At 42.9% G+C, this 25384-nt stretch overlaps 2 protein-coding genes across 2 annotated transcripts in view; one reads left to right on the top strand and one right to left on the bottom strand.

Moving 5' to 3' along the window:
- Nucleotides 1–6164, top strand: part of CSGALNACT1 (chondroitin sulfate N-acetylgalactosaminyltransferase 1) — a 17433-nt gene extending 11269 nt beyond the window's left edge. Inside the window, exons 5-8 of the mRNA XM_005418154.2 lie at nucleotides 543–721; nucleotides 1071–1165; nucleotides 4255–4336; nucleotides 4697–6164. Of these exons, the coding sequence (XP_005418211.1) occupies nucleotides 543–721; nucleotides 1071–1165; nucleotides 4255–4336; nucleotides 4697–4980 (640 nt within the window). The 3' untranslated portion in view covers nucleotides 4981–6164. The remainder of the gene's footprint in view (nucleotides 1–542; nucleotides 722–1070; nucleotides 1166–4254; nucleotides 4337–4696) is intronic.
- Nucleotides 6165–8794: 2630 nt separating this feature from the next.
- SH2D4A (SH2 domain containing 4A) lies at nucleotides 8795–19001 on the bottom strand. The gene is made up of 9 exons (XM_005418152.2): nucleotides 18532–19001; nucleotides 17607–17766; nucleotides 16927–17089; nucleotides 14789–14854; nucleotides 14243–14378; nucleotides 12820–13036; nucleotides 12293–12423; nucleotides 11670–11890; nucleotides 8795–10198 (listed from the first exon to the last, which is right to left on the bottom strand). The coding sequence occupies exons 1-9, from the start codon at nucleotides 18704–18706 to the stop codon at nucleotides 10106–10108; spliced, it is 1362 nt and encodes a 453-aa protein (XP_005418209.1). The 5' UTR covers nucleotides 18707–19001; the 3' UTR covers nucleotides 8795–10105.
- Between the last annotated feature and the right edge of the window lie 6383 nt (nucleotides 19002–25384).

The raw sequence follows: 25384 nt of genomic DNA, 5'->3' as shown, positions 1-25384 counted from the left end.
TAACTCTTGAGTTATTTGAAAGTGGCTTTGACTGTTAGGACTGAAAGCTGACTTCCAAAGGCAGGTGGAAGACAATTTCAGTAAAGCACAAAGAACTGGATACTTTTGGCCTGTTCTGCTCTTTTGAGTTTGGTTACATAGCTGTATTTGTCAAGATCATGTGGCACTGCATCCTTTTGCTTGTCTTCTCTGTGTAGGAAGAAGACCCTTGTATAGATACAGTAATGTAACAACAGGTAATTGAAATTTGCATACTGAAGATATTTTTGTGAATCTAAACCTTATTGGGATTTTTGTGAGATCTGTCCAAAGAAAGTCTGTGACAGGAATGCTAGCGTGTGCTTGACACAGGTCAAGCTCTGCACGTAGATAGGAAATTTCCTCAAGAGTCAAACAGGATATCTCTTCCCTCCAGTTGCTCTCAGAACTGTGATACTACAGATTTCTATTAATCTGTTAATTCTTTCATATAGGGTTCCCACCCCCAGCTTGTATTGAGAGCTGGATGGACAGGGTAAGTTGCTAAATATTTTCCTTTCTAGGTCAGCCAACTTCAAGAACTTCACCTTCATCCAGCTGAATGAAGAGTTTTCCAGGGGCAAAGGATTAGATGTTGGTGCTCGATTTTGGAAAGGAAACAATGTTGTTCTCTTTTTTTGTGATGTGGACATATACTTCACAGCCGAATTCTTGAACTCCTGTAGACTGAACACACAGCCAGGTACTGCTCCTCATGAAGTGCATTGTCTTTCAACAGGTTCGACCTATTATACAAAATCCTTCACCAGAGTATTCTTGTCTTTGAATTGGTAATGAAGCTACTGTAAATCAGTTGTAACAGTTCTTGCTCCCAGTGTGATAGAATCTCTGGCCTTCAGCACCTGCTCTTTCTGGAACAGGATCTTTTTATTAATTATATCCTCACATTCACATTCTCATGGAAAGACCATAGGCTTAGTTCAAAACTTGTGTGACTTTATCTGGATTTGGTCAGGTCTGGACTGTGCCTTGTAAGAGACAAGTGTGTTTTATACAGTTTTTTTAAAAAAACAACCCATTGTCATTTCCAGGGAAGAAGGTATTTTATCCTGTTCTCTTCAGCCAGTATAACCCCAGTATAATTTATGGTCACCATGATTCCATACCATCTTTAGAACAGCAGCTGGTAAGTACATGCTTCTCTGAATGCCTGCTTCTATTCGAACAAAGTGTTTTTTAAAGGTACATGTGCTCTTGGACAGCATTTCCCTATTCCTTGAGCACAGTGACCACCACACAGACAAAATTAACTACAACACTTACCTTACTGTGAGTTCTGCAGTGTTTTTCACTGGGAACTACATTGGTGCCATTTATTTTAAAACTTTTTGAAGTTTTTATATGGAAACTAAGAATTTTTAAATGTCTGCTTCTCTCAGAAGAAATTTCCTAACTAGTGAACAATTCCTCCATGGTGTGCTATTTTGGGGTGACAGTCCTTGACTTGCTCTGATTTCTTCCTGTCACTGAATACTATTTGCATTTGAAGACATGACATTTGTAAAAAGCAGAACTGTCCTCAGATCAGTCAGTAAAAAGAGAACTCCAGGAGCTGTCACAGTTATTCCCCACTTACTTGAACACCTTACAGTGGCCTTTCCCTTCCCACAGTTCATGGCTGAACTGCCTGTGAGCAGACAGTGTGTTTCTGAAGTGTCTGAGTCAAATCACATGCTTGAACTGTCACTTTATTCTGGCACTGATACAACACAGCACAACTCCACTGATTTTCATCTCACCTGCATAATTTTGATGTGAGAAAAAAGCAGTATTTTTAAAAACATTGCCATAAGGCATATGATTAAGACATATGAGTCTCTTGAATGAGGAGGGAGCTGTTGTGAGGAACAAAGAGCACACATGAATGTTAGTGACCAAAAGCTGTTGTGAGGAACAAAGAGCACACAGATGAGAGGTTCACATGAATGTTAGTGACCAAGCCATTGCTTGGCACTGCTGGAGACACTGTTCTCCATTTTCTTGTGGTCTGGTGTTGCACTGTTGTTGAGTCTAAAGGCCTGATAGAAGGGAGTCTTGCTTCCCTCCAGAGTCAGTGGGCCACAGTCCTCTGCCCACTAGTGCTGCTAAGTGGCTGAATTTTCAAATTGAAACACAAGCCAACTATGCAGCTTCATTCAGTTCCTCTGGGCCAGGTCCTAACCTGCCACATCTGCCTCTCTTACTGCCAGGCACTGCACTTACTAGGGCTCATCCTGTCCCAGGCTGGACACTGTCCCCAGAGCATCCCAGCTTCTATTGTTGTTCAGGATAAGTATGAATTAGGGGTGGTGTGAGGCCAGGGACAGTCACAGTTGAAAAAGATCACCTGGGGTCTGAGTCCAGTCTTCTGTCATCACTACCCCCACCTTGTACAGTTCCTCTATAAAAATGAAGAATGAGAGCTTGAAAAGTCAATCCAAAATATTTTAAAGTATTTTTTTAACTATTCTCTGTGTTATGAGACATATAGCCAGAAAGCCTTTTACTGAAGTGTCTGGAAAATTCCTTGTACTGTTTTTTTCTTAGAAGAAAATTGTTCTGATCATACCACGGGATTCACATAAGCTTTTCTTTCTCTGGTCAGAGCCTGTCAGGGATCCTCAAGCTTGTAAAAATTGTGCTTAGGGAATGAAATAGAGTTTAGCTTTCAAGCTAGCATAAATTCCACAAAGTATATTGCCAGGATTGTGAAAATATTTATAGCTAATATTGAATCATAAAATGTGATGCTTATGTCAGAAAAGCTTCTTGATTTAAAGAAGTACAGCCAATCACATTTTTATGTATATTTTTATATTTTTAGCCCACATTAGTTGCCAGGCATAAGGCCAGATCTATGCCAATAAAACAAGACATTGTAAGCTCTCTGTCCTGGAACTTGGGCTGCTGAGCAGAAAAAAAAGATCCTTCAGAAATCTTGGATAGAATTTGATTTGTGCAGCAGCCACTTGCCCTAATGGGAAATAATAATGCTAATGCAGATGAGTAGCTTGCTGTAAGGGCATCGTGATGGAGGACTTCTTGTTACAGTGCAGGCCTGACAGATTCAGTCTTATTTCCTTTTAATTGGCTTCTGCAGTGACTTGGCTTTTTCAAGGAGAGAAGACATGAGAAATGAAACATATACCAATGTAAGCAGTAAAATAATTTTTTTAAAAAAGCATTTGAAGTGACAAGAGTTATGAACGAAAAGGGGAGGCATGAATCAGGAGAGAAAATTTTGGAAGAGCATTTCTTCATAAAGGAAATACTAGGATTTGTAAAACCAGAAATGGAAGCTCTCTTTCCTCATCTTCTGAAATTCTGTCACAACTAAGTCAAGATTTTCTAAAGAAGCTGCTAATGGATAGGTTTCTAACCAGGCATTCAAGAGTGTGAAGTACTGCTGACTTGCTCAGAGGATTTAAATGCCTGTCCCAGACCCTTGAAGCTCTTGAATGTCTCACCAGATTGGGTTAGGTCACTCACATGCATGAATTACGACCTTAGAGATCTGTACTTGGATATCTGCCTTTAAAAATTATAGCCATAGTTTCTCAGTGCTCTGATTTTCTACCTGTAATACACAATATTTTCATTGTCCATCTCAGGAAGGCAGACCATTCATCTTTACAAAGGCTTTTATGGGACATATATCTATCACCAAGCATTTCTGGAGTTCAATTTTAGGTCGATATAGCAGTTCTGTAATGGAAAATTATTCCTGTTACTCAAAATCAACGTAATCAAAAAGCTGTAGATTGTGTGATCAGATTAGAACCACTGTTTTCTTCTAGATCTCTTTTGGTCCACAATGCAGATGCCACCATCTGCTCTGACAGCAGAGTCTGGCTTCCTTGGTTTACCAATATGTTTCAAACATCAGGTGTGAATCCCACATAAACTAACAATTTTGGAGGATGCTTTGCCTGCAAAGAAATTATCTCCAGAGGTTTGATATTGTTCTACTTGGTCTACAACAGCAGAAGTGGAGCAAAACCTGATTGTTCTGGATCAGGACGGTTATCCTGATAGCTAAGAACACAGCTGTTTGGTGGGGGGAAGGGGGCAGATATATCCAACAGGTATCTACAAAAATGGGTTCAGGACCAGCTGTGCACTCACATGGGGAAGATTAAAAGGGCAGTTGCTCCTATTTCTGACCACATTCAGGTCAGAATGCTCACTCTGAAAGTATTTCTGCTTCTATGTAAATATTCCTTTCCCTCCATGCAGATTATTAAAAAAGAAACTGGATTTTGGAGAGACTTTGGTTTTGGGATGACTTGCCAGTACAGATCTGATTTTATCAACATAGGTAAGAAAAATACATTCCAATACACCTGCCTTTTTGCTAAAACATAGAAAATTATGATCAGCCTCTCTTTCCTTTGCCAATGTGTCTGTCTAACTAATTTGCAGCAGTGTTATGGTTAGATGTTCAGGCTTTTTCTAGGTGCAACAGAAATACCAGAATCTAAACACTGCTTACAAATAAAATTACAAATAAAGAACTTTTCTCTGATGGTGAAAGACTTGAAGATGGGCAGTTTAATGTTCACAGAAAGCGTGTGTGTTTTAAAGGGCTGACTGTAGTCAGAAAACAGCTGCAATGCAATTAATAGCATTGAGTTTGCTAACAGATTTCTAGTTTTATTTTGAATTTTGTCTGTGTCAGGTGGCTTTGACCTGGACATTAAAGGCTGGGGTGGTGAAGATGTGCATCTGTACCGCAAGTACCTTCACAGCAACCTGATGGTGATCCGAACGCCTGTCAGGGGTCTCTTCCATCTGTGGCATGAAAAGCAGTGTCTGGACGAGCTGACTCCAGAGCAGTACAAAATGTGCATGCAGTCCAAGGCCATGAATGAGGCTTCCCATGGCCAGCTTGGGATGCTTGTTTTTAAACAAGAGATTGAAACACACCTGCAAAAACAGAAATTGAGCAGTAAGAAGACATGAATCCAGAAAGGGAGGTTGAAAGACTCTGAACTGGACTTCAGAGTGTTTTGGAAAAGAGGTTTTAACCAAAAAAGTTGGGATGAGACTGAAAGAGGATGGAGATTCCAGCAGGATGGCAGCAAAAGAAGAGGGAAAGCATCTGTCCTCCATACTTTTGTTTTTATTCTAATGAGGTTTTTAAGTACTCCACTATCCTGACTGTTCAGCACTTGCTTCTGGGGAAGACTTGAACACTTGATGAGATTCAAGGTCACATCACAGAGACAATGAACATTATATGTTATTATGTGACCAGTGTGGTATTCACACTAACAAATGGATGTGCTTTTCCTTTGAAATGTTTGTAAGATGTGTACAGTTATTTAAAGGATTGATCTTTTGGTGGGCCAATAATTAGGAGTTATTTCCTACATCTAACTTGACATATCTAAAAAGGGCTATTTTTAATAAGTACAGGGACTCCTGCTCTAAGGACATCTGATTGTTAACCATGGTAAAGCTGGAGTGACCAAAAATACTTTTCCTTTAAGGGACTGGGATGGGGGCACAGCAGCAGTGCATTAACAGGCCATTCCCAGTTAATCCAGAGAAAGAGCTTTCTCAGAAAGCACTTTCTAAACTTAAGAAAGAGAAGATCTTACTGGTCAAGTGTGATGGTTGAAAAACCATCAACTGGAGGGTACTGTTTGCTCTCCTCTGTGGATAGTGAGCCAAAAGCAATGAGCCACATCTGTATCATGTGAATCACATTGTGTATTTCTGCTTTAGAATGCTGTATGTATTTCAAGATTTATTTTTAAATGAAATTCATTTGGCTTGAGAATTATTTTGCCATACTTCAGGTTTTCTACTTCTGGCCTTAGTAGGAAATAGTACAACCTTCCAATGCTTGGAAAATGCTCTGCAGATCTGTGTTCCTATGGATGGGAACTGGAATAGATAAGTGATTTTTCTATACAACCTGGGCACTGGAAGGCAGAAGCTTTATCATGCTGAAGAAAACGAAATACACATCAACTTGCAGTACTGATTTAGCAGGAGGCTTTAAAATCCAAATGCCAGATACCAACAGTGATGAACATCTTCTGACTTTATGCCAAAGTATTTCTTCTAAACCAAATACAGAGTCTTGCCCAGGGTATAAAAAGCTTTCTGTAATTAACAAAATAAATTTTTGTGATGGACTACTGGACCCTGCAGATTCTCTTATGATAATTATAGGTACTAATTGTAAAAATTAGTCATCTTCTTGATAATTTTTGTTGTGATTGCCTAAAACTGTTGAAAATCTGAGTTACTGCTCTTATGAAGCATTTTCTTTTAATGTTGACTGCTATTTACCACTTTAATGTACACTAGCCAACAAAAACTGCACGGGCTTGTACATCCCATTTGCTTACCTGAATGCTGTTTCTCTGAGCAGTCTCTTTGGTTTTTTTGGATTCAGATTAATTCAAGGCAGTCTGAACCAGATTCTAATTTGGTTTTTGGCTTGAAAAAGCTGGGGGGAAGAAAGGTAGCACTAGACAATGAATGAACCATTCTTTGTTGTGCAGCTGTGCAGTAGGAAGAATGCTATGAACCTCTTTTGAAAGCACTGCATGCACGTTCTGCAGACAGAGACCATGCTGCTGTAAGTACCTTTTCCTTGGACAGGTTTATATGTGTTTGATTTTTGCTGGTGCAAAGGATCTGCATTGGCCTTACCTTGCAAATTACCAAGTGTCCAAAACACTGCAAAAGTACAAAAAAATTAGAAACTTTGTATACTTTAAAACCTCAACCCCAAAATACATCACTTACCTTAGAAACTTCAGCAATCACTCAAGTAGTTCCTCCAAAGAACTGCTTTGTTCCCAGAACACGTGACACATTATTTATAAAGGGCTTTGTATTGATTAAGTAACTTTACAAACATTATGCAATAGGAGGAGACAGGTATGGCTTGTTGAGTGCATATCAAAGTGTGATTATGCAGCTGCTCCAAGGCAAAAGTTGTTCCTACACTCCCACTTAAACCTGAATTTGAAACTAGGTGTTGTACACTATGAAAGTTTTGTAATCATGACCTATGCCAAGCCTCACCTTAACTATTTCTATGATTGTTTTATTCAGTCTTCCCTGAGCCACACTTGTAGAGCAGAACTAGACCAGATGATCTCCAGAGGTCCCTTCAAGCCTCTATTAGTCTCCAGTTCTAAGCATTGGGCAGTTGTAAATTCAGCACTTCATTACTTTGCAAGCATGTCATCCAGATCCCGTCAGAGTTTCACAACTTATGTTTTTAAATAGCACCTTTGTGATTTTCATGTATGTCCTTTTCCACAGAGATGCTGTTCCTCTTGCCAGGAATAATACTGTCTATGTAGTTTCTTTCCTTGGTGGCAGAAGCCAGTTTGGCAAGAGCTGAGATGGTATCAGTGATGGAGAGATCTAGCCCACAGTCATTGGTGATGTGCAAGGCAATCTAATCACAGCAAAGGTCTGTCAGGGCTCTCTTAGAGGTGGAGACTGCACTGACAGGAGAGGTGAAGAACAGCATGAGAAAGGGAAGCTGCTGTTACTTATGTTTCTGTCAGCCAAGTGGAGCTCTAACAGGTCTTCCAGCCCAGTTAGAAAAAGGTGAAATCCAAAGAGAACAGTCAACAGGACAATAGATTTTGTTATGAAGGTGTCTACCTTCCTTGTCCCCAAACTAGCTTGTGATCTTTCTCAGAATGACAACTGATTTTATCTCGGTCGAGGAGGGACTAGAGATGGCCCTCTGCAGGTGGGGAGGCCATCTAGGGACTCCTTGCATCACTTCGTGATGACAGCTGCATACTCTGGCTAAAAGCATCGAGCAAAAACAAATTCCCATGCTCCTCCAGAATTCATGATCTCTCCAGCAAGCAATTTGCAAACTGACTCTTCTTGTAATCCTTACACAGCATCCCTTGAAGAAGGAAAGGTTTTACAGAGAAACTCCCAAAGGTATGTCATCACCCTTGATTCTCAACTGCTGCAAGGCATCCCTGCTCCACAGACTTCCACGGTAACTAGATTTTGGAGCAATAGAAGAGCCAGTCTTAAGGGGATCTGTTCTAGCAAGGTAGTTGCCTTTGCAGTCAGTCTAGTCATCTAAATGTTCATATTTCTTGCCTCACAGCAGAAAAGTGGGTCTTTGAAAAACTGAGGCATGACTCAAACATGTGGGATGATGTGAACATGGATACTGGTTTTCCCTGGGCTGTACTGAGACAATATTTGCAAATAAGAAGTTTAATATAAATGCAGTGAATCTACTGGTCCACTTGTCAGCAGGTCAAACCCTGAGGAGTTTTACTAAAGATCTTAGAGCTAAAATTGATTATGCCCTGCTATGTCCATGACAGACTGGCCTGCATCCTATTTTGCAAGTTAACACCCTGAGTCTCAAAATGCCTTTTTAGAGCATACTTTTCCTCCCTCTTTACCAGCCCATAGGTCTGCAAAACACTTCACAATTTGTCTCAGCAAGATATCAGCTATGGCATATTCTTCACATGAAAACAGATGTTTTTCTGAAGGCCTTTCATTTTGACAAAATTTTTAAAAGAAATAGTTCATATAAAGAGGGAAGGAGGGATGTTTTATGCCCTACAAATAATCTAACACCCTTTCTCATGATTGATACAGATTATATTGAATTTATCTCTTTGATACATGTGATATATTGCTCAAGAAGCTCATTAAGTCTACTTGCAATGGCAGAGTGTCTTTACATTCAGAATCTCAGTTTACATTAAGGCTTTATTTCTAGCAAGTGACACTTGCTGTAACTGGAGTGTAGTTATCCCCTCTTTCCTGGAATGGAAAGTGCCTGTCAGCATAGCTGTAAATTTTAAGACCAGATGATCACAATTTCTTTAAATCTGTGTTGTGCAAAACCCAGATTAATGTAAGACTGAAAGTTTTGACTGCTTCTTCAAGTTGAGTAGCCCTGATCTAACAGAAAAAAAGAGAACAGGTAAAAAGAAGTAAACAACTGAAACAAGACCAACTCTTATTCACTGTTTGAGAATTGTGCCTCTAAAAAAAAATGATGTTTGCAGATTCAGACCCCTCAGCTGCAGAGTTTGTCATGTGCAATAACATTGGGGAACCTGGATGAAGACTAATTTCTTATGTGATTCTTTCCAAGCTCTCCTCCAATCTTCTGAATGATGTATTTAAAGAGCATTGTAACAGATAAGAAAAAAGAACATCATGTTGAAAGAACAAGTTCTACAATGAAGTTTACACCAGATGCATCTCAGTAATTGGGACACAACTTGCAATAAATAGCTCCATTTTGGAAAACAGCATTCTTTACTGGCAAAAACTCTTCTGTAAACTGTATTAATACTGATATAGGCGTTCCTTCTTACATTTTTAGGCTCTGTACATGTGGTTGTCATTCATAAAAATGACTCTGTCCCATCTCCTTTCCTCTTCAGAAAGGATAATCCCTCTCAATGCAGAAAGGCCTGTGTGGGAGTTAAATACAGGTTAAAAGAGTGAGGATCTACATTCAGAGGCTAGAGGAGTTTAAAAAATGCATTCTTCATGTATGCAAATCTCTTGTCACAGAGAGCACCTTTCACTGAAAGGCACTCAGGGTTTGCTTGGATGTTTGGCTGAACATCCTTCCTTCCAAGGACACAGCATTTTATAGAATTAAGCTTCACATTTTGCAAATTACACATCAAGATAGATTTACCTCTCCAAGTTGTTTTGTGCCTTCAGGAAGGTATAATCTCATTCAACTGTAGGTACTCATCTATTTCCCAGAGAACCTTGCATTCAAGAATAAAAGGCAGCTTGAATACAGAAGTCCCTCAAGAAACCTACAAAAACCCACTGACAATCCATGGCAATATCTCCCTGATCAACTGATTACTTCATCAACTCATTCTTTCTATCTTGTGGGATGTATCCAGATTTGCAGCTTGCTGGGCTGATGCATCCTGTAGCTCACAGTACTTATCTTCCTACTGCTTTGTTGTGAAGGATACAAAATAGAGGCACCGATGGTTTCAGGTAAGTATCAGCAGCTCTAGTTCCAAGTCCAGTTCTAAGTTCTTTGTGAATACAAGTCCAGGGCTGCCCAACGAGATGGGGAGGTTTACTCAAAGAGAGAGATGTAATCTGGCTCTTGGTCCTCTTGGCCACATGGATAAAGCAACAGCTCCTTCCCCAAGGAAGTGATGGGTTCGTCCTGTTAATATAGGATATGATCAAACACCAGTTTTCGAACAGACCCTGCCTTTCACAACTTCATAATGTGGACAGTAGTCTTCCTGCCTGTTATGGTGCGGATGTGTTCCCACCACTGTGTGATACAGCTCAGTTTCCTGGAGAACTCAGGGAAGGGCCCTCAGCCCTCTGTCTTCATAACACAATGTGCTCTGTGCCATAACTCAGTGACACAACTCTGGCAGTTCTAGGAAAGAGCTGTGCTCATCCCTGAGAAAACTACAGCTTCTCTGACATGGAGAGGCGCCCTGCCTAGAAAGTGCAGCATGCAGGTAGAGCAGGACCAGGGATTGTGAACTGTGCTTCTGACTGTGTTTGTGGGAGGGACAAGGGTGGATTCTGGAGAGAGCACACACCCTCTGCTTAGGCAAGTCCTGTTCTAAGTACAGTCTGTGCTTCCAATCTCATTCTCCATCCTAGCAATAGATGCATGGTGGGAACTTGCCTTCTTTCATGCTCACCTGGTGGGTGATAAGCAGAACCCAGTGGGGCACTTTGGCAGAGTGGCCACATCTGCCCACATGTGCTGTAGTGCAGGGGAGCTGCAGGATTCTTTGCAGACTGTGGGCTTGGCTCCATATTTGATGTAGCTATGCACAGCAAAGCTTTAAATCCTTTAGCTCTGATACAAATACCTGTATAACTCCTGCTTTTAATACTTTCAGCCTGAACTGTGAAAATCATGCAAGAAGCAAGCTCAGGCAGTCCAGGTAAAGTTCTGTAGAGCAAATGAATATAGCTATTGTTCTCATGTCCAGTTTTGTTTAGCCATGTCTGTATTAAGCTAGGCACTTTTTTAAAAGAAACAGGGATTTTAAATGAACCTCTGAGAAAAATTATTGACCTGCTCCTGGGCAGATCTTACAGTAAATGAACAAACAATCCACCTGGCTCTCCTAGAAACCCATGCAACTGCAGTCAGTGCTGGTAAAGACCACTGTTATTGTTGCAAGAGCCTGCCAACCTTCCTCCTTCCCTTCTATTTTTTACCTCTGCTCAGTACCATCCCTTGTCTGCTTTGAGATTATAAAGATATGTTGCTCTCTTTCATGCTGAAGCTGAAGGTAAGCAGGATTTTGTGTTTACCCAACTTGCCACTGCCCCTTAACCATGGAGAGAATACAAAATAAAGGAGCTTGTATGAGTATGCTGTCACCTCTCATCAACATTTCTCTAAGTAGTTTGGGCCTAGCATGCAAGGTGTTCTGTGTGCTTGAGGGTGAGTGAGTCAAATCTAAGATACCTGAGATGTATTAGGTCACCTGGGCTGTACCAGTCAGGCTGACATACCCTTCTGAAGCATCACACAGGGTACCCAGCAGCAGTTAAAATGGGTCTAGTTACTGACTTCAAAACAACTGAATCTAGTCTGTCTTATTTTGAAGCGCCCTGAGGCAATGAAGCAATTAATGAATGCATTGCTAGATGTTCACCTTGTGGTAGTCTACAAGGTCAGCCAGAGTTGAATGTTGCAGCTGGTCCACTCCAAGAAAGCTGTAGGAATCACTGGAGGCATCAATGAGGAAATGTTTACATCCTTCCACAGACCGATAGGAGAGCACATAGCCTTTGATTTTCTCACTGACCCGGATCAGAAAACTCCCTGGTAGTGTTTTATTCAGAAGCTCTTCTGCTTTCTTAGAGGTTAGGATACCTGTTCAAAACCAAAACACAAAACTGAAGGGAGAAAAGCATATGTGCAGGATTGGACAGAACAGTTCTCACAAGAAATCTGCTCTAAAACCAGTCCATGGCACCTTCATCCCTTTCACTGTTTTCTTGCCCAGTAGCCCAAGAAGAAGATTGCTGCCATTGCTAGTAACAGGCCATGGCCAACAGCTCTTTGTTAACTGTGCCACACTTGGCCAACAATGAATGACAAATGTGGAGAGCTCGAAAGGACTGTTGCTGTGTTATGAGAAAGAATGGTATTGCAGTTGTTGAATGTTGATTCCAGTATAGGAGTTTATTCCCAAGCCCAGCCTATGTTAGCAGCCATGTTAGCAGAAAAAACTCCTTACACACTTGGGTTGGGGTGGAAATTCCCAGGACTCACCATGGAACCAAGGTGCTATTGTGTCTGTGGTTTTCAGATAGCCAGCTCGGAGGGGGAATTGCTCCTCTTTGAACCACTTGATGATGTTTTCTTCTGTGGAATTGGAGATTGTCCTCTGGACTGCCTCTTTCCTGTTAAAAAAGGCCTCTGGTTTGTGCATCAGATTCAAAAGACAGGGTTTGAGTCCCTGTGCAGGACTTACATTTTACTTAGGATTTTAAGACCCACCCTAAAGAGGCAGCTTACACCAGTTCAGCTGTATGGAATATGGTTTTTAGTGGACATCTGGCACCATAGGGGCTCTCTGTGCTCCAGGCTTAGGACACTCTACTAACTTAATCTGTTACTCTCCAGGAATGAACACCTGAAGGCCTCATCACACCCCAGGCTGGAATATAGCCTAGGCTCTGTATTTTGCCCTGCAGTGTCTCTTCAACACAAGGAGGAGAGACAACCATCTCAACCATCTCTTGCTAGAGCAAAAGAATCTCATCCCTTCTTTCCACAGTGCACAGGGGCTTCCTTACCTAATTGCTCTCCCATTTGCCGTTGCAGGAGGTAGAAGTTTAGGCTTGGGGGGGAGAGGTGGGTATTGAAGTGGTCGCCGATCTCCTGCTGTGGCACCCTTGGAAATATCTGCCTGCTTCCCTCTGTGGATGCCCTGCAGTGAAAGCCTCCTGTAGTCATCTCTGGCTTGCCGTGCAAGGGAGCGTCTCTTCTCATCTGCTGCCTTGGATTTCTGCACTAGAACAAAAAAAGGAGTCCTACAGGAGCGAAGAAGCAGCAAGTTTAAAGCTTGCTACCCTTTGCCCATCCTCCTGCTTGTTGAAATGTAAGACTAATCCATTTCACAAGCTGAAAGAGTCACTCAATTGTGAGACCATTTGCCACGTCTCTCCCATGTGTTAAGTGGCACAGTTTTTATTCCTTTAAAAGATTAAAAACCTATTTTTTTCCTGGGATAAGATTAAAAATCTGTGTGTTTTTTCTCATTACCAGGTCCTTTTGTACTCAGACGCTTCTTGGTTTTGTTTCAGATGCTGACTCCTGGTTCAGACATGGATTTCTGTAATGCCTTTCATGTAAACTGGGGCGGGGGGGCAGAGCTTGAAGCTGCTGAAATGACCCCAACTCAATCATTTGAAGGATTTGAAAGTACTAATCAGTTTTGGAGGGTGGGAAGGAGCTTTGCTGAAACTATTATGGAAAGTGGAGATCATGACTGTTTTTGTTTAGGTTTTTTTTTCCTGTAAAACTGCCTCTATTGTCTAGGTCCATCTCTCCCTGGAGTCTGTATGAGTAACCAGCTCTCCAGTCAGCGGTTTTTTTATCAGTCAGAAAAATAAAACCCCTAGACTGAAGTGGAAACAACTGGTGATACAGCATTGCCATCTACTGAGCAGCAGGGGAGGAACTGAGAAGAAAAGTGCATCAGGTTCTCCTTCAGGAAGCATTTGGTAGCAGTGATGGCTGCTACTGCAAGTCTCATATTGTTTGCTATTTTACTTTCTATGATTGGGATTCATTATATGAGACAGTGCAGAAGGGTTTTGCTTGTGTAAGATCATGACTAAATGACAGGAAAGCCCTTTTTGTTAGTCCCTGTTACCCATTATCCTTGTCCTTGAGCAATGTTACTGCAAAGTCCTACAAAAGGCCAGCTTCTAGTTTAAAATTAATTGTACTGGCTATACTCATGTGGTTCCTGTTTGTTGCTTGTTTTAACATAGCATCATTTGGAAAAGTTTTCCATTTCCCTGCCCAGCTCTAGTCTCAATGCTGCGTGGACTCAGAAATATTTCTGATAATACAGTGCTGTATTTCTTGACAATACTCTCCACCCTCCGACCTGTTACTCAGTTCTAGTATGGCAGGGGAAGGGTTGAGATGACCCCACAGAGCCCTAGGATTTCTCAAGCCTTCTAGGAAAAGGTAATTTTAAGATCTTACAGAATTCCTGCCATTCAGGCTCATTCTCATCCGATTTCTGCAGCATTCTCTGGCTCTCTGTGCTGGAGTGGCTCTGTGGTATTGGCCTCTGGGGGGTTGTGATCTCTTCTGAATTTTTCCTCTGTGCTTCCTTCATCTATGAAAGAAACAGTACGTTCAGCTTTGTCTCAGGCAAGCTTTAGCCCTGCTTTTTAGCAAGCCTTGAAATACTGGGAACTCTGTCCATTACAGTGAATCCCTCCAATTTCAACAACATAGAGACCCTCTATCTTTACTGCAGGTAACAACTGGGCAGGAAGGGAAAACAGCCCACCAAAAATCATCAGGAGCATCTCCCTGTGCTATTCCTCAGTCTGCCAGCCTGGCCTGCTTTGTATCATCTCCAAATTATCACACCATACATGAGGAGCATAGCAATACTGGATAAAACTGGTCCAAAAGGTGAGAACATTCTTGGCTCATATGGGGCTCTGAAGCTGACTGGGACTCTAGGATAAAGCACTGATCCCACTCAGTGTGTTAGGAGCATCATGGGTTGCCACTTACCTGTTGGAAGCTCTGCTTCCTTGCATGGCAATCCGCCAGCATCTGGTGAACATTTCTGGTTCCTCTCTGAGCAGAGCAAAATAATGGTGAGAAATAAATGTGACATTAGGACAATCGCTCTTTTTTTTTCTTCAATAGATGCTTAATACAAAAGCAGTTATGTGACATTTGTTAAGAAGTTTTTCCAGCCCGCTCTGACAAACGTTGTGGGGGTTTTCCCATCATATTTGGCCAAGCATGCCACAGGAGAAGAACTCAGGGGTGTCAGGATAGCCATAAGCATGCCTAGATTTGCTAAGCAATGCTCACAAGTGCTCCCAGGGAGTAGTCCGTTTCTTCCCTTCCTCTAAAGCAATCCCTTGCAGAGCCAGCTGTCTACAGCTTTACCTGCCTGCGCATGTTTGCGGCTGTGGCTGGATTTGCTGCAAACTCCTACTTGACAAACTGATCCAACTGGCTGGATATTACGTGTTCTCTCTTCCCTGAGAACCAGCCCAGCTGCCCTGCCAGCAGTCTCTAGCTGAGAGCTGCCTCTGCAGATGAACTGTTAGGTTTGGCTTTCAGTAAACACCCACCCACTGCCCCATCAGCCCCCGACTGCCTCCCACAGTACAAGTGATGAGTTAACTGTACTATTCTGCTTATCAAGGTCACACTTCCTTTTAGCTCCATCACCTACTTGGCTAATATTTAATATGAACATGGCTTTACAATTTCCCTCTCCTCTTTAGGAAACTAGGAACTTCAAATGTCTGTGGAGTAGCATTTCTTGTAGATCAGCCCTATTCCCTGCAGCATGATACCTGGATCTCTCAGGTTAAATGGGAACTAGTATAAATACCATGAACTAGTTCTCAGAGAAGACATTTTATGCAGGAGGTGGGAAAAAGCCTCTCTTCAGGCCTAGAAAATACAACAGGAGACTTCAGTCTGGAGCCCTCCTTCTAACAGCAAAAGCCCCAGAAACCTGGCAAGATTTACTAATAGTATAATGACAGAAAAGAAAGGAAAATATACAACCTCCATCTATTCCCACGTGCAAGATTTTGAAAGGGGGGTAGATTTTTGGTGGTGGCTTGTTTGTTTTTGGGGGGTTGCTTTTGCTTTGTTTTGGGTTTTTTTGGTCAGTTTTGACTAATAAGTTCCTTTGAAAAACAAGAACCTCCCACATAGTTGCTCAACTTCAGCAAACAGTGCAGAGAAAATCCCCATGTGACTCAGAGGCTTTTGATAAAGGAGACAGTCACTCCAAATTCCATTCACTATTCTGGTACCAGTAGGAGAGCATTTTGCCAAAACCCAACCTTCTGTTATCATGCTTTTTATACCCAAGTATGGAGTAGCAGTATGATAAAAGAATATACACTCATACAATTTCATTCAAGGCTGAATGAAAAATGCAGAATGAGATAGGACTTCTCCCATTAAATTGGTAGGATGTCCTGTTCCTTTTGTTCAACTGTAGTTGCATGGGTAGTTAATTTAACTCTTTATTTTTTTCCTTTCTCTGCAAATGGCTTTTTGTAGCCAGTTAAAAAGCACAAATGTATTTATTGCTGGAAAAAAATATTTCTGTAATGAAACACCACAGGAATGCAGGCACTGTATTACTGCATTTGGAGCTGTCCTGTGCTATCAATGTCATAAGCCATTTTCTGTATTAGAAGACAAAAAACCCCAAGAGACACCTAAAATATGCATCTCAGATGATGCTGGTAAAATTATCTTCATTTGGTCTTTTTATAAAAGTAAATGATTTGGCTGAGGGCTGTGATGTTCCATTTAAAATTCCTAGGATAGCCTCCCTGGTCTTGCCCCAAAAGCCATTCAAACCAGCCACGGTGCAGAAGGAAAAGTACTGCACCCCTTATTTTACCCACAGAGAACAGAAGCAAAGCAATTCAGAGTAGTTTATCCATTGGTGCAGAGCAGATCTATCCCAGCTGAGAACAGCACATGGACCTTCTGAGTCTTAAGGAAGGATGTAACAACATGGCTTCTTCTATTCTATAGAAGAAAAGCTTCAACAGATAGATGGCTTTTTCCTTCAGATTTGTATTTACAGCAACCAGGATTTGCTCCACTTCCTAGACCTCAAAAAACATGATTCTTACAGTTACGGGAAAATGGAAAACTACCTTTGTGAGCTCGTGGCTTTTTCCTGTTGTATCAATATCAGTCATTCTTCTCCCATGTTCCTCCTTTTTCTCCGCAGTGTTTTTTGTATTCCCATGAAGATCTGTCTCAGCTGGAAGTCCTGGCTGTGGGTGTACAGACCATGTTGCAGAAGATTCAGTCTCTCTGAAATGCAAGAGAGAGAAGACTTAGGAGGGAGTCACTTTCTGATGTCTGAGCATCTCGTGAGGAGGCTGCACGTGAACAGAGCAGAGCTGCAATCATGCCACATGTGCACAGGCAGCTATATCTCCAGATCAGGTAGGTGGGTAATTAAATTAATGACTCGTGGTGAGTAACCGTTGTCCGGCTGTACCCGGGCACCTGCCGGTGAATCAGAGCGATCCGAGCCCATCACCTGCTGCAGTGGCAGCATCAGCATTTCCTGTGCTCTGCAGAGGGTCCCATGCAGCAGCCTTGTCACAAGAGGCTCAGTGAGCCAGGCAATTCTCAGGCTGCAGCTGGTCTCTGCCAGCATTGTGTGTCCTCGCAGAAAACCAACCTTTGCCTGTGCCTTTTGCCAGGAAGAGTGGCATGACAGTGCTAACCACAGCCCCTACAGAGAAGACCCAGCTCATGTGTCCCTGACAAAGCCTTCTCCTCCACATCTGCCCACTGAATCCTTCAGCTGAAGGGTGCTTACCTGCCCTCCTGGCCTTGCTCTCTCGCTAAGCGCTTTGCTCTTTGTGCCTGGATCTCTTCACAGATGGCTGCATAGGATTTATCTGAAGGATGTTCACCCATCACCCAGACCCACACTTCATTGTCAGCGCCGAGTTTCCATGTCACTGACTTCCTGTTGGCTGGAAAAGAAGCAGCTCTTTGGCAAATGCTGTTTGCTGGGTAGCTCTCTGCAGGGCCTGTGCTGCACTTGCTGTGCCCTACCATTTGTTGTTGGTTACAGAGCCTCCCCAAAAGCAACTGTACATGAAGAAACTAGACTAGGATGTACTTGCCAATTTTTTCATACTCCTGCAGCCAGGTCAGTGAAGGAGGCATTTCTGAGACTAGGAGCAAAGGAGAAGAATCACCACTGTTTCTTTTCTTGCCTTAATTCCTGACCACTGTCCTCCCCAAACTGTGTGAGGGTGAGCTACTTACAAATAGAGCATGTGAGGCAGACCTGGGAGAAGAGAGCTATCTTCCTAGCAGCCGGCATGCTGTGTAATCCTGCCAAGGGAACTTCAGTGGGAACTGCCCATCAGATCTAGTGCCTCAGGAGAGCTATTCAAATCCATGGCTATGGTAAAGACAGATTCTGAGGCACCATTTAGTGGGAAACTTACTGAGGTGCATCTCCTGGGGGCAAATAAGCCCTGTCTTCCCAGCTAAGGGAGTTGAGCAATTTGGTCAAGGACAGAATGTCTGGGCCAGGGAGTAAAAACCATTGTGTGCCTGGCCAAAACTACCCCATTGCAGGTGGATTAATTTATGTTTGAAAATAAGCCTATGCCATGTCGCTTGGAGAAGAAATTAATCTAAGAATACATTACTTCCTATTTCTAGGAAGCAGTTGACTAGGCCAGATACATGCCAGAGGGTGAAGCAGCCAGGAGGCAGAGACTTACCTTTTCTTGGCAGTGGCTTCTTTGCTGAAATCTTTTCTGCAGCAGCTTCTCTTTCCTCCCACCGTCTGATCTGTTCCTGCCTCATCTTGAAGAAGAGGATCTGCTTCTGCTCCTCGCTGAGTTCTGCCAGCAGCTCCGGATCGATGTACATGTCTGATAATATCTGTTTCAGCATGGCTGCAGGTTTCACTTACGCACGTTCGTGGTGACAATCTTCAGGGATCGGATCCTCTTCCAGGCTCCGACAAGAAAGAGTGCCTGCCCGTCTGAGACTGAAGTAGGAATGCAGGCGTGCCAGAGCAATTATACTTCTGTCTCTTTCCTTTTTTTTTTTAGCTCAGACTTCCTGTGCAGACCAAAAAAAGTAAATAAGTACCTTAAAACCTGCTGTTAAGATTCCTTGGAATAAGAGGTGAGCTCAGCCCCCATGCAGCCCCTGCCGCTCTGCAGGGAGAGCTGGCCAGAAGGGGCGAGGCCTGGAGTGGGGAGGTTGTGTTGATACTGTGATAAACCGGGCTGATAGTATATCAAAGAGAGAGAGCGCTGCCTGTTAGTCATCAGAGGTGCGGCTTGGCTGTGCTCAAGCAAACATTCTTGCTGGGCAGGGAATCAATGAACCCATGACTAGATGGCTCCTCCTCCTTCCAAACAGGAAAACTTTGATGATTGAAAGCCCAGCCTGCCTCATTTTACCAAAGAAAGACAGGGAGGACTTTCGACTCTGCTTTTGAGGTGGGAGAGGGAATTTCAGAGTGCTCCCATCCATCAAAGTCAGCCTCCGAGCAAGTCAAGGGAGCACAAGGAGTGCAGCTGGTTTGATGAAAGGCCATTTGGATAGCCAGTGTCCTAGACAGCTCCTGCTATGACACATCTTGCTGATGCACCTCCCACGTGGTGAGCCTGGCATGGGACATCGTTGTCTGACAGGATGAAGCTGATGGGGAGAAGGGGCAACCCTGTTCCTGCCCAGGATACTGGCTCATGTCCACAGCATGCTAGCAAGGTACTACCACCCACACAGCCTTGCTTTGTGCTCAAGGATTTACATTTACAACAGAGATTCCACTGGAAAATTGAAAGCTCTCCTGTCACTTGGGAAGGTGACAAATGAGAAAGTAGAAATGTGGACTAAAGACCTTGAAAACAACTATTTTCCTTATCTTATCTGGATAACTCATGGAGATCAGGAGATTGGCACTGCTTTTGGTGACATGGGGAGGCTGACAGTCATGTATTAAGTGCAACACCAGAGCAGGGTGGCTGACTGGCCACAAGTGGCAGGGACTTTCTGGACAAATTTTTGGGAAGTGTTGCTATTGGAGTACAAAAAATAATTAAAGCAATGGTATTGTTCATGTCCTTCTGCACAAATCCTGGGAGTCTGAGGAACAAGCATGTCAGAACGTAGCACAGTAGGTGGGAGGCAGAAGGTTATCGAGGCAGTAATGTGGAAATACAAAGGACACAGACATGGCAGAACCTGTGCTAGGGTGAAGTGGGAATACATATTAAATCAAGTTAATGGGGTCAAATCAATTAGGCATCTTACAGGAGAGAGACTGAACTTCTAGGAACCCAAATGTTGGAAGAAAAGTGCTGGGAGCATCTTCTCAGTATGACTGCTTGGCTTCTGACAAAAAAAAAAAAAAAAAAAAAAAAAAAAAAAAAAAAGGAGGTAGCCAAGCCAGCAAGTGCAATACTGAAGCTTCCCAAGGAGCATGCACAGAGCACACAATTACTTAGATGAAACGGGACAGCACAACAACAGCAGCCATCATGAAGTCAGACTGTCAGAACAGTATCTGCTGCGTTGGTCCACCTTCCTCTGTCTTGCACCCATGCTGGGAGAAAACAGTCTGTCCCAAGCATCCCCCTACTTCTGAATATGGCTTGCCTTAAAATTGCCAGAGACACGGCTGACTGGAGCGCCACTTCATTTTCAGCGGGAGGAGCTTGAAAGGAGCTTGGAGCAGGGGGAAGAGCTGTAGGCAGGGAGACAAATTGCTCCTCAAGGAAACAAGGGAGCAGATCATGGTCCCAGAAATGCATTGTCTGCAGCAGAAGCCAGGAGCACGAGTCCTGGGGAGTGTACAGTGACCAGGAGCTGGTATTAAGTTTCCTCATTTCTATTTTGTTTCTCTGATTACATAATACTTTCCCTATTAAAAATGTTGACTTCATTCTAGAAGAAACATGCAGTGGCTGTTCCAAATCGGTATGGATTTGGTTTAAACAAATTATTTTCTTGATTTAAAAAAATGTTTTTAGGCGAGATGATCTGACTTGAGCAATGCTTTCTGAGTAGCCCTCTGATGGCAGGGATTTTTCAGCTCAGCAGCCAGAGGGTCTTGGGCTGTCCTCGAGCCATGGAGATGGCAGGTATAGAGAGGAAGACCTTCCTGGGACATGACACATGAGAATCCATCAGCAGAATGCATGCAGCAGCATGTCCATGCTGCTCTGGCCTCTCAGGAGTTGGAATGGCTTTGCTATGGCATTTACTTGGGTGAACTTGATGTGCTTTGCCATATGCCATGGTGACAAACTGGTCCCTCTTTCCATGCCTGGGCACACAGTGTATTGACAAGACGGAAGGGTACTCAGCAAACAAGTTTCACAGTACTGATGCAGTTTTGCAGAGTTGGATTTCCTCTTAACATTGGTTGTAAGAGGAGATTTATAATGCTGTATCCCAAAGGTACCCTTTAAAGCACCAGCTATTTTAACACAGGGAAATGACATAAGTATCTCAAGAGGTTGGCAATATTTCTGTTAGCAGTCGTTTCATTAAAGATCTAAGAGCTGGAAATCCTTGTAATCAGTCATATACTGTTCCCAAAGTCTGAATCAAAGCCACATTACTGACACCTGGCTGGAAGTAGTTTTGCAGATGCTGTTCCAGCTGTAAGTAGTATATATACAGTTCAAACTTTGTGAAGACAAAGACTGCAGTAATGGCACAGGGACCTCCAAGCAGGTAACTTGCAGAAAAACTCTAGTAGAGGTCCTGTTAAACTTTCTACTCTTTGCATTTTTTTCATGGGAGTGGTAGGTGGGAGCTAGATTTGTGGAGAAATAGAGATGGGAGTAGCCAAAAATAGCAAAAACCAAGTGGGGGGATGTGGGAAGCCAAACCAGGGCTTTGGGGCTCTGCCACTCATGTTTAAGGTACTCAGCCTGAAAGCCATAACGATAAACACAATTCAAAGGCTAAATGACTCTTCAAAATGTTGTCCTTCACACAACATTTAAATCTCCTACTGGAGGGCAGCCTCTGCTCTGTGCTCCTGTAAATCATCTACCAGGAACAGGAGAAGTAAGTCTATGAATACACATGGAAGTGCCATAGCTTTGAGAAGATCTGGCACGAGCTCCTGCTCACATGTGCAGCCGGTGACACTTTGGACACAACAGGCTCCCAAGACACTCCCACCTGGCCATACTAGTCCTGGTCCTCACCATCAGTGCTAGCAGAGGGGAAGTTGATCCAAGAAAACAACAGACAGACAGACAGAAAATCATAGATCTGTGTTATCATCATATTGCAAAGGTTCCATATCTTCTGGGTGATTTCTCAAGGGGAGGTCCTTGCAGCACCGACTCCTTCTCCACAGTACAGCCAACAAATTCCATGCCTCTTCACAGCACAACCAACCCCAACTCTTTCCTCAACCAGCTAACCCTTTTGTAGCACTTGTCTTCTTATTGGCCACAGCTGTGGCCTATTAAGGGCAGGTCTGTTCCTAATCTTTGGTGATTAGTACAGCTGCAACTCCTCAGGTGTGAGACACTGCCTTCTGCACTATCTTTATTTTCTTACATTCTATTCCTCCACAGATGATTTTCACCAAGAAATCAAACAGCACAGTGTAAATGTGCTCATTTTCAGGGAGGTAGCTTATTCAACCTGCTGCACACACCTCCACTGTAAATGTGACTGTTACTGTAAATTAAAAATAACCCAAGAAACTCAACAGTGAGGAGGAAAGAGAATGCAAGAAAAGCTGTTTCAGGGTACAGGCTGATGACTTAAGAGGATTTCTATTGTCATAAAGTAGTTTTCCCCTTAAAAGGCAGATAAGAGCACTTTGCTCAGTAAATGGTGAACTATATTATTTTGAGTCAAGAGCTCCTCCTTGGAGCTGATTATTTGTTTAGTGAGAGGTGGCTTCAGAGAAACCACTGGGAATTCTTTTCCCTGATCAAGAGGCTGGACTGTTAGAATGCAGCTGAATTTCCAGTTCCAGCCACTCCAATGCCATCAGCTCTCTGCCAGACTGATGAAGGCATGAAGGCATTTCTGATTTTTTTCAGAAGTGAAGCAAAGCAGAATTGCAAAACCCACTTGAAATCAGTGCAGCCAAAGGTAATCACCACTCCAGCCTTCTATGGGTTAACTGTTACACATTGGTTCATAACATGCACTTGTGTCAGAAAACATTTATGTTAGCAGCTGCACCAGCAAGGTTAGTACCAAAACATCCTTCCGTGCTTTGGGGTTTGGCTGCTCATTTGTTTGTTTTGTTCTTGTTCATTTGGGGCTTTTTATAATCCTCATCCTGTTCTAAATAGGGGAGTGATTAATTCCTCTCTTTCTGTTTAATTTTGCTTCAGCCTACTGTTTTTGTTTAGGGTTTTTTTGTTTGGTTGGTTTTTTTTAGATGGAAGGAAAACCTTCTGGTTTGGATATAAGAGAAGGAAAACACAACTGCACAAGCACAGCCCCCATAAGACAGAACCAGACCTGTTCGTATCTTAGCATTATAGAATGGCTTGGGTTGGAAGGCACCTCAAAGATCATCTAATTCCAACCCCCCTGCCATGGTCAGGGCCACTACACCAGGTTGCTCAAAGCAGCACCCAGCTTGGTCTTGAACATTTCCAGGGATGTTCCAGTGCCTCAACACCTTCATGGGGAAGAATTTTTTCCTGATATATAATCTATACCTGCCTTCTGTCAGTTTGAAGGCATTCCCCTTGTCCTATCACTCCACACCCTTGTCCAAAGCCCCTCTTCAGCTGTCTTGTAGCCCCTTTATGTACTGGATTCTGCATAAGGCTGGCATATAATGCTTGAAAGAACAAAACCAATGAAGTCACCACAACATAAACTACCTTGAAATTACCTATAGCTGAACTGACTTGCCCTATAGGTCCCTGATATTGCTGGAGGGGGCAGCAGCTATCTTGTAGCAGGTAAGAATGGATGGTAATGACAAGAAGGAAAAATAATTTGATATGGCAGCAGCCACTGAACACAGTCTGAGGCCACAGGGCTCTATTTTCAAGGAAAATGTTTCTTCCCTCCTAGAACAATGTGCAAACATTTCTTGTATCATCTCCCTGTATCAAAATTACTGAGAGAATTAAGAGTGTGGTGAAAAGGGTGAGAGCTTCTATAGGTTAACACACAGGATCAGATACTCAACCAAACTCAGTCAGTGTAAAAAAGGAGATTTCTCTAACCACGTAATTTGATTTACTGTTCTGCACAGAAAGAGGTGCTGGATGGTAAATCCCAGAGCCAGCACCCCAAGGCACAATCTTGGGCTATTAAGTCTTAAGTTACTACTTGGCTGAAGTTGTTATTGGCTCATCCTTTCTCTACCTCAAATTAAAGCCATTATGTCCCGAGAAATCATAGCCCATGCTTGGTGAATAGTAGTCTTTTTGTAGGGGGGAGATGCCTGAGCTGGGGTGGGGTTTTTACTATTATAAGGAGCAAAAGTTCATCACTAGGGCAAGTTCTCATTATAGAAGCAGTAAAAACCGGGGATTTTTTTAGTTCATCATTACACATCCTGGATTAGAAGGGTGTTATCTTTCTGTGTTTTTCCCCTTCAAGAACTTATGCCATCAATTTTCTCTCTTCCACATTCCTGTGATTATTGCTTCCATTGCTTAACCACTTTGTTCTTTACCTTGTTTGGAACTTCACACCCATTATTCATCAAGGTGGTGAGAGGAAAGCTCATGTCTTTACAAACAATTTGATGAGTGACAGTATTGGTATTAACGTCTTTGAAAAGGGTCTTAATGTCTGTAGTAACTTTAGGCAGCAGGTTTGTTGCAGAGACCAGACAGCTTGGCTCCTGAAACACACAAGTGGGTCTGCACAAACCTGAACTTCTGAACTTTGGGGTAAAACAGTAGGTACAAGGGGGGATAGGTTGTAGGCAGCTCGGGAAGGCTGTACCTTCTGAGTACCTCAGCCAATGGAGAAAGGAAGCGGGCAACTGCGGCTGGGAGTTGAGGATAGAGGCTGCGCCCTCTGAAACCTCGAGAGAGAAAACCCCGGGGACTTGTGTGGGATTCCCTCCCTTTATCAGAATAAACTTGCAGGACTCCTCTATCTCCTTTATGGACACAAACTTCTGGCATTTGTGGATTTTCCTGACAGTGGGAACCGGTATTGGGGCACCTGTGGGGAATCCCACTGGAGGCTGAAGGTCCACTTGCATTGGTCCAAGAAGTTTAGTCCATCTTTAGACAATGTACAAATATGTCCGTTCATATTTAAGTTATGATAGTGATTGATTTGTGGCCCTGTCAAAAGCCAAGATCATTTGAACAAGCACAAGCAGTAACGAGCCAGAGCAGAAATTAACTGGAGCCACAGACTAACCAAACATGAAAACAAACTGGAACTGCAAATAAGCTGAAGCCAGAAATAAGCTGGGGAAGGTGAAACCAAATTGGAGTCTAAAGCATGCTGGAGGCACAAACAAACTCTATGAGCTGAACCTGAGACAAACTGGGGACAGAAGCAAATCACCTGAGGCTGCAAAGAAGGTGAAGCAGAAACTAGAGAGAGCCTTCACCGAGCTGGAGACGCAAACTAACGGGACTCACA

Source organism: Geospiza fortis, unplaced genomic scaffold, assembly GCF_000277835.1.
Source record: "Geospiza fortis unplaced genomic scaffold, GeoFor_1.0 scaffold11, whole genome shotgun sequence".
Taxonomy (NCBI): Eukaryota; Metazoa; Chordata; class Aves; order Passeriformes; family Thraupidae; genus Geospiza; species Geospiza fortis.
Note: the sequence above shows the minus strand (reverse complement) of the source record. Positions and strands in the feature narration are given on the sequence as shown.

Bases quoted from the DNA above. Each gene is read 5' to 3' on its own strand.
- SH2D4A (XM_005418152.2), bottom strand. From the start codon at position 18,706: ATGCTGAAACAGATATTATCAGACATGTACATCGATCCGGAGCTGCTG. The intron at 17,767-18,531 runs GTAAGTCTCTGC...CTTCTTTTCCAG, and splicing joins GAAGCCACTGCCAAGAAAAG to CCAACAGGAAGTCAGTGACA. The intron at 11,891-12,292 runs GTGAGTCCTGGG...GGTTTTGAACAG, and splicing joins AATAGCACCTTGGTTCCATG to GTATCCTAACCTCTAAGAAA.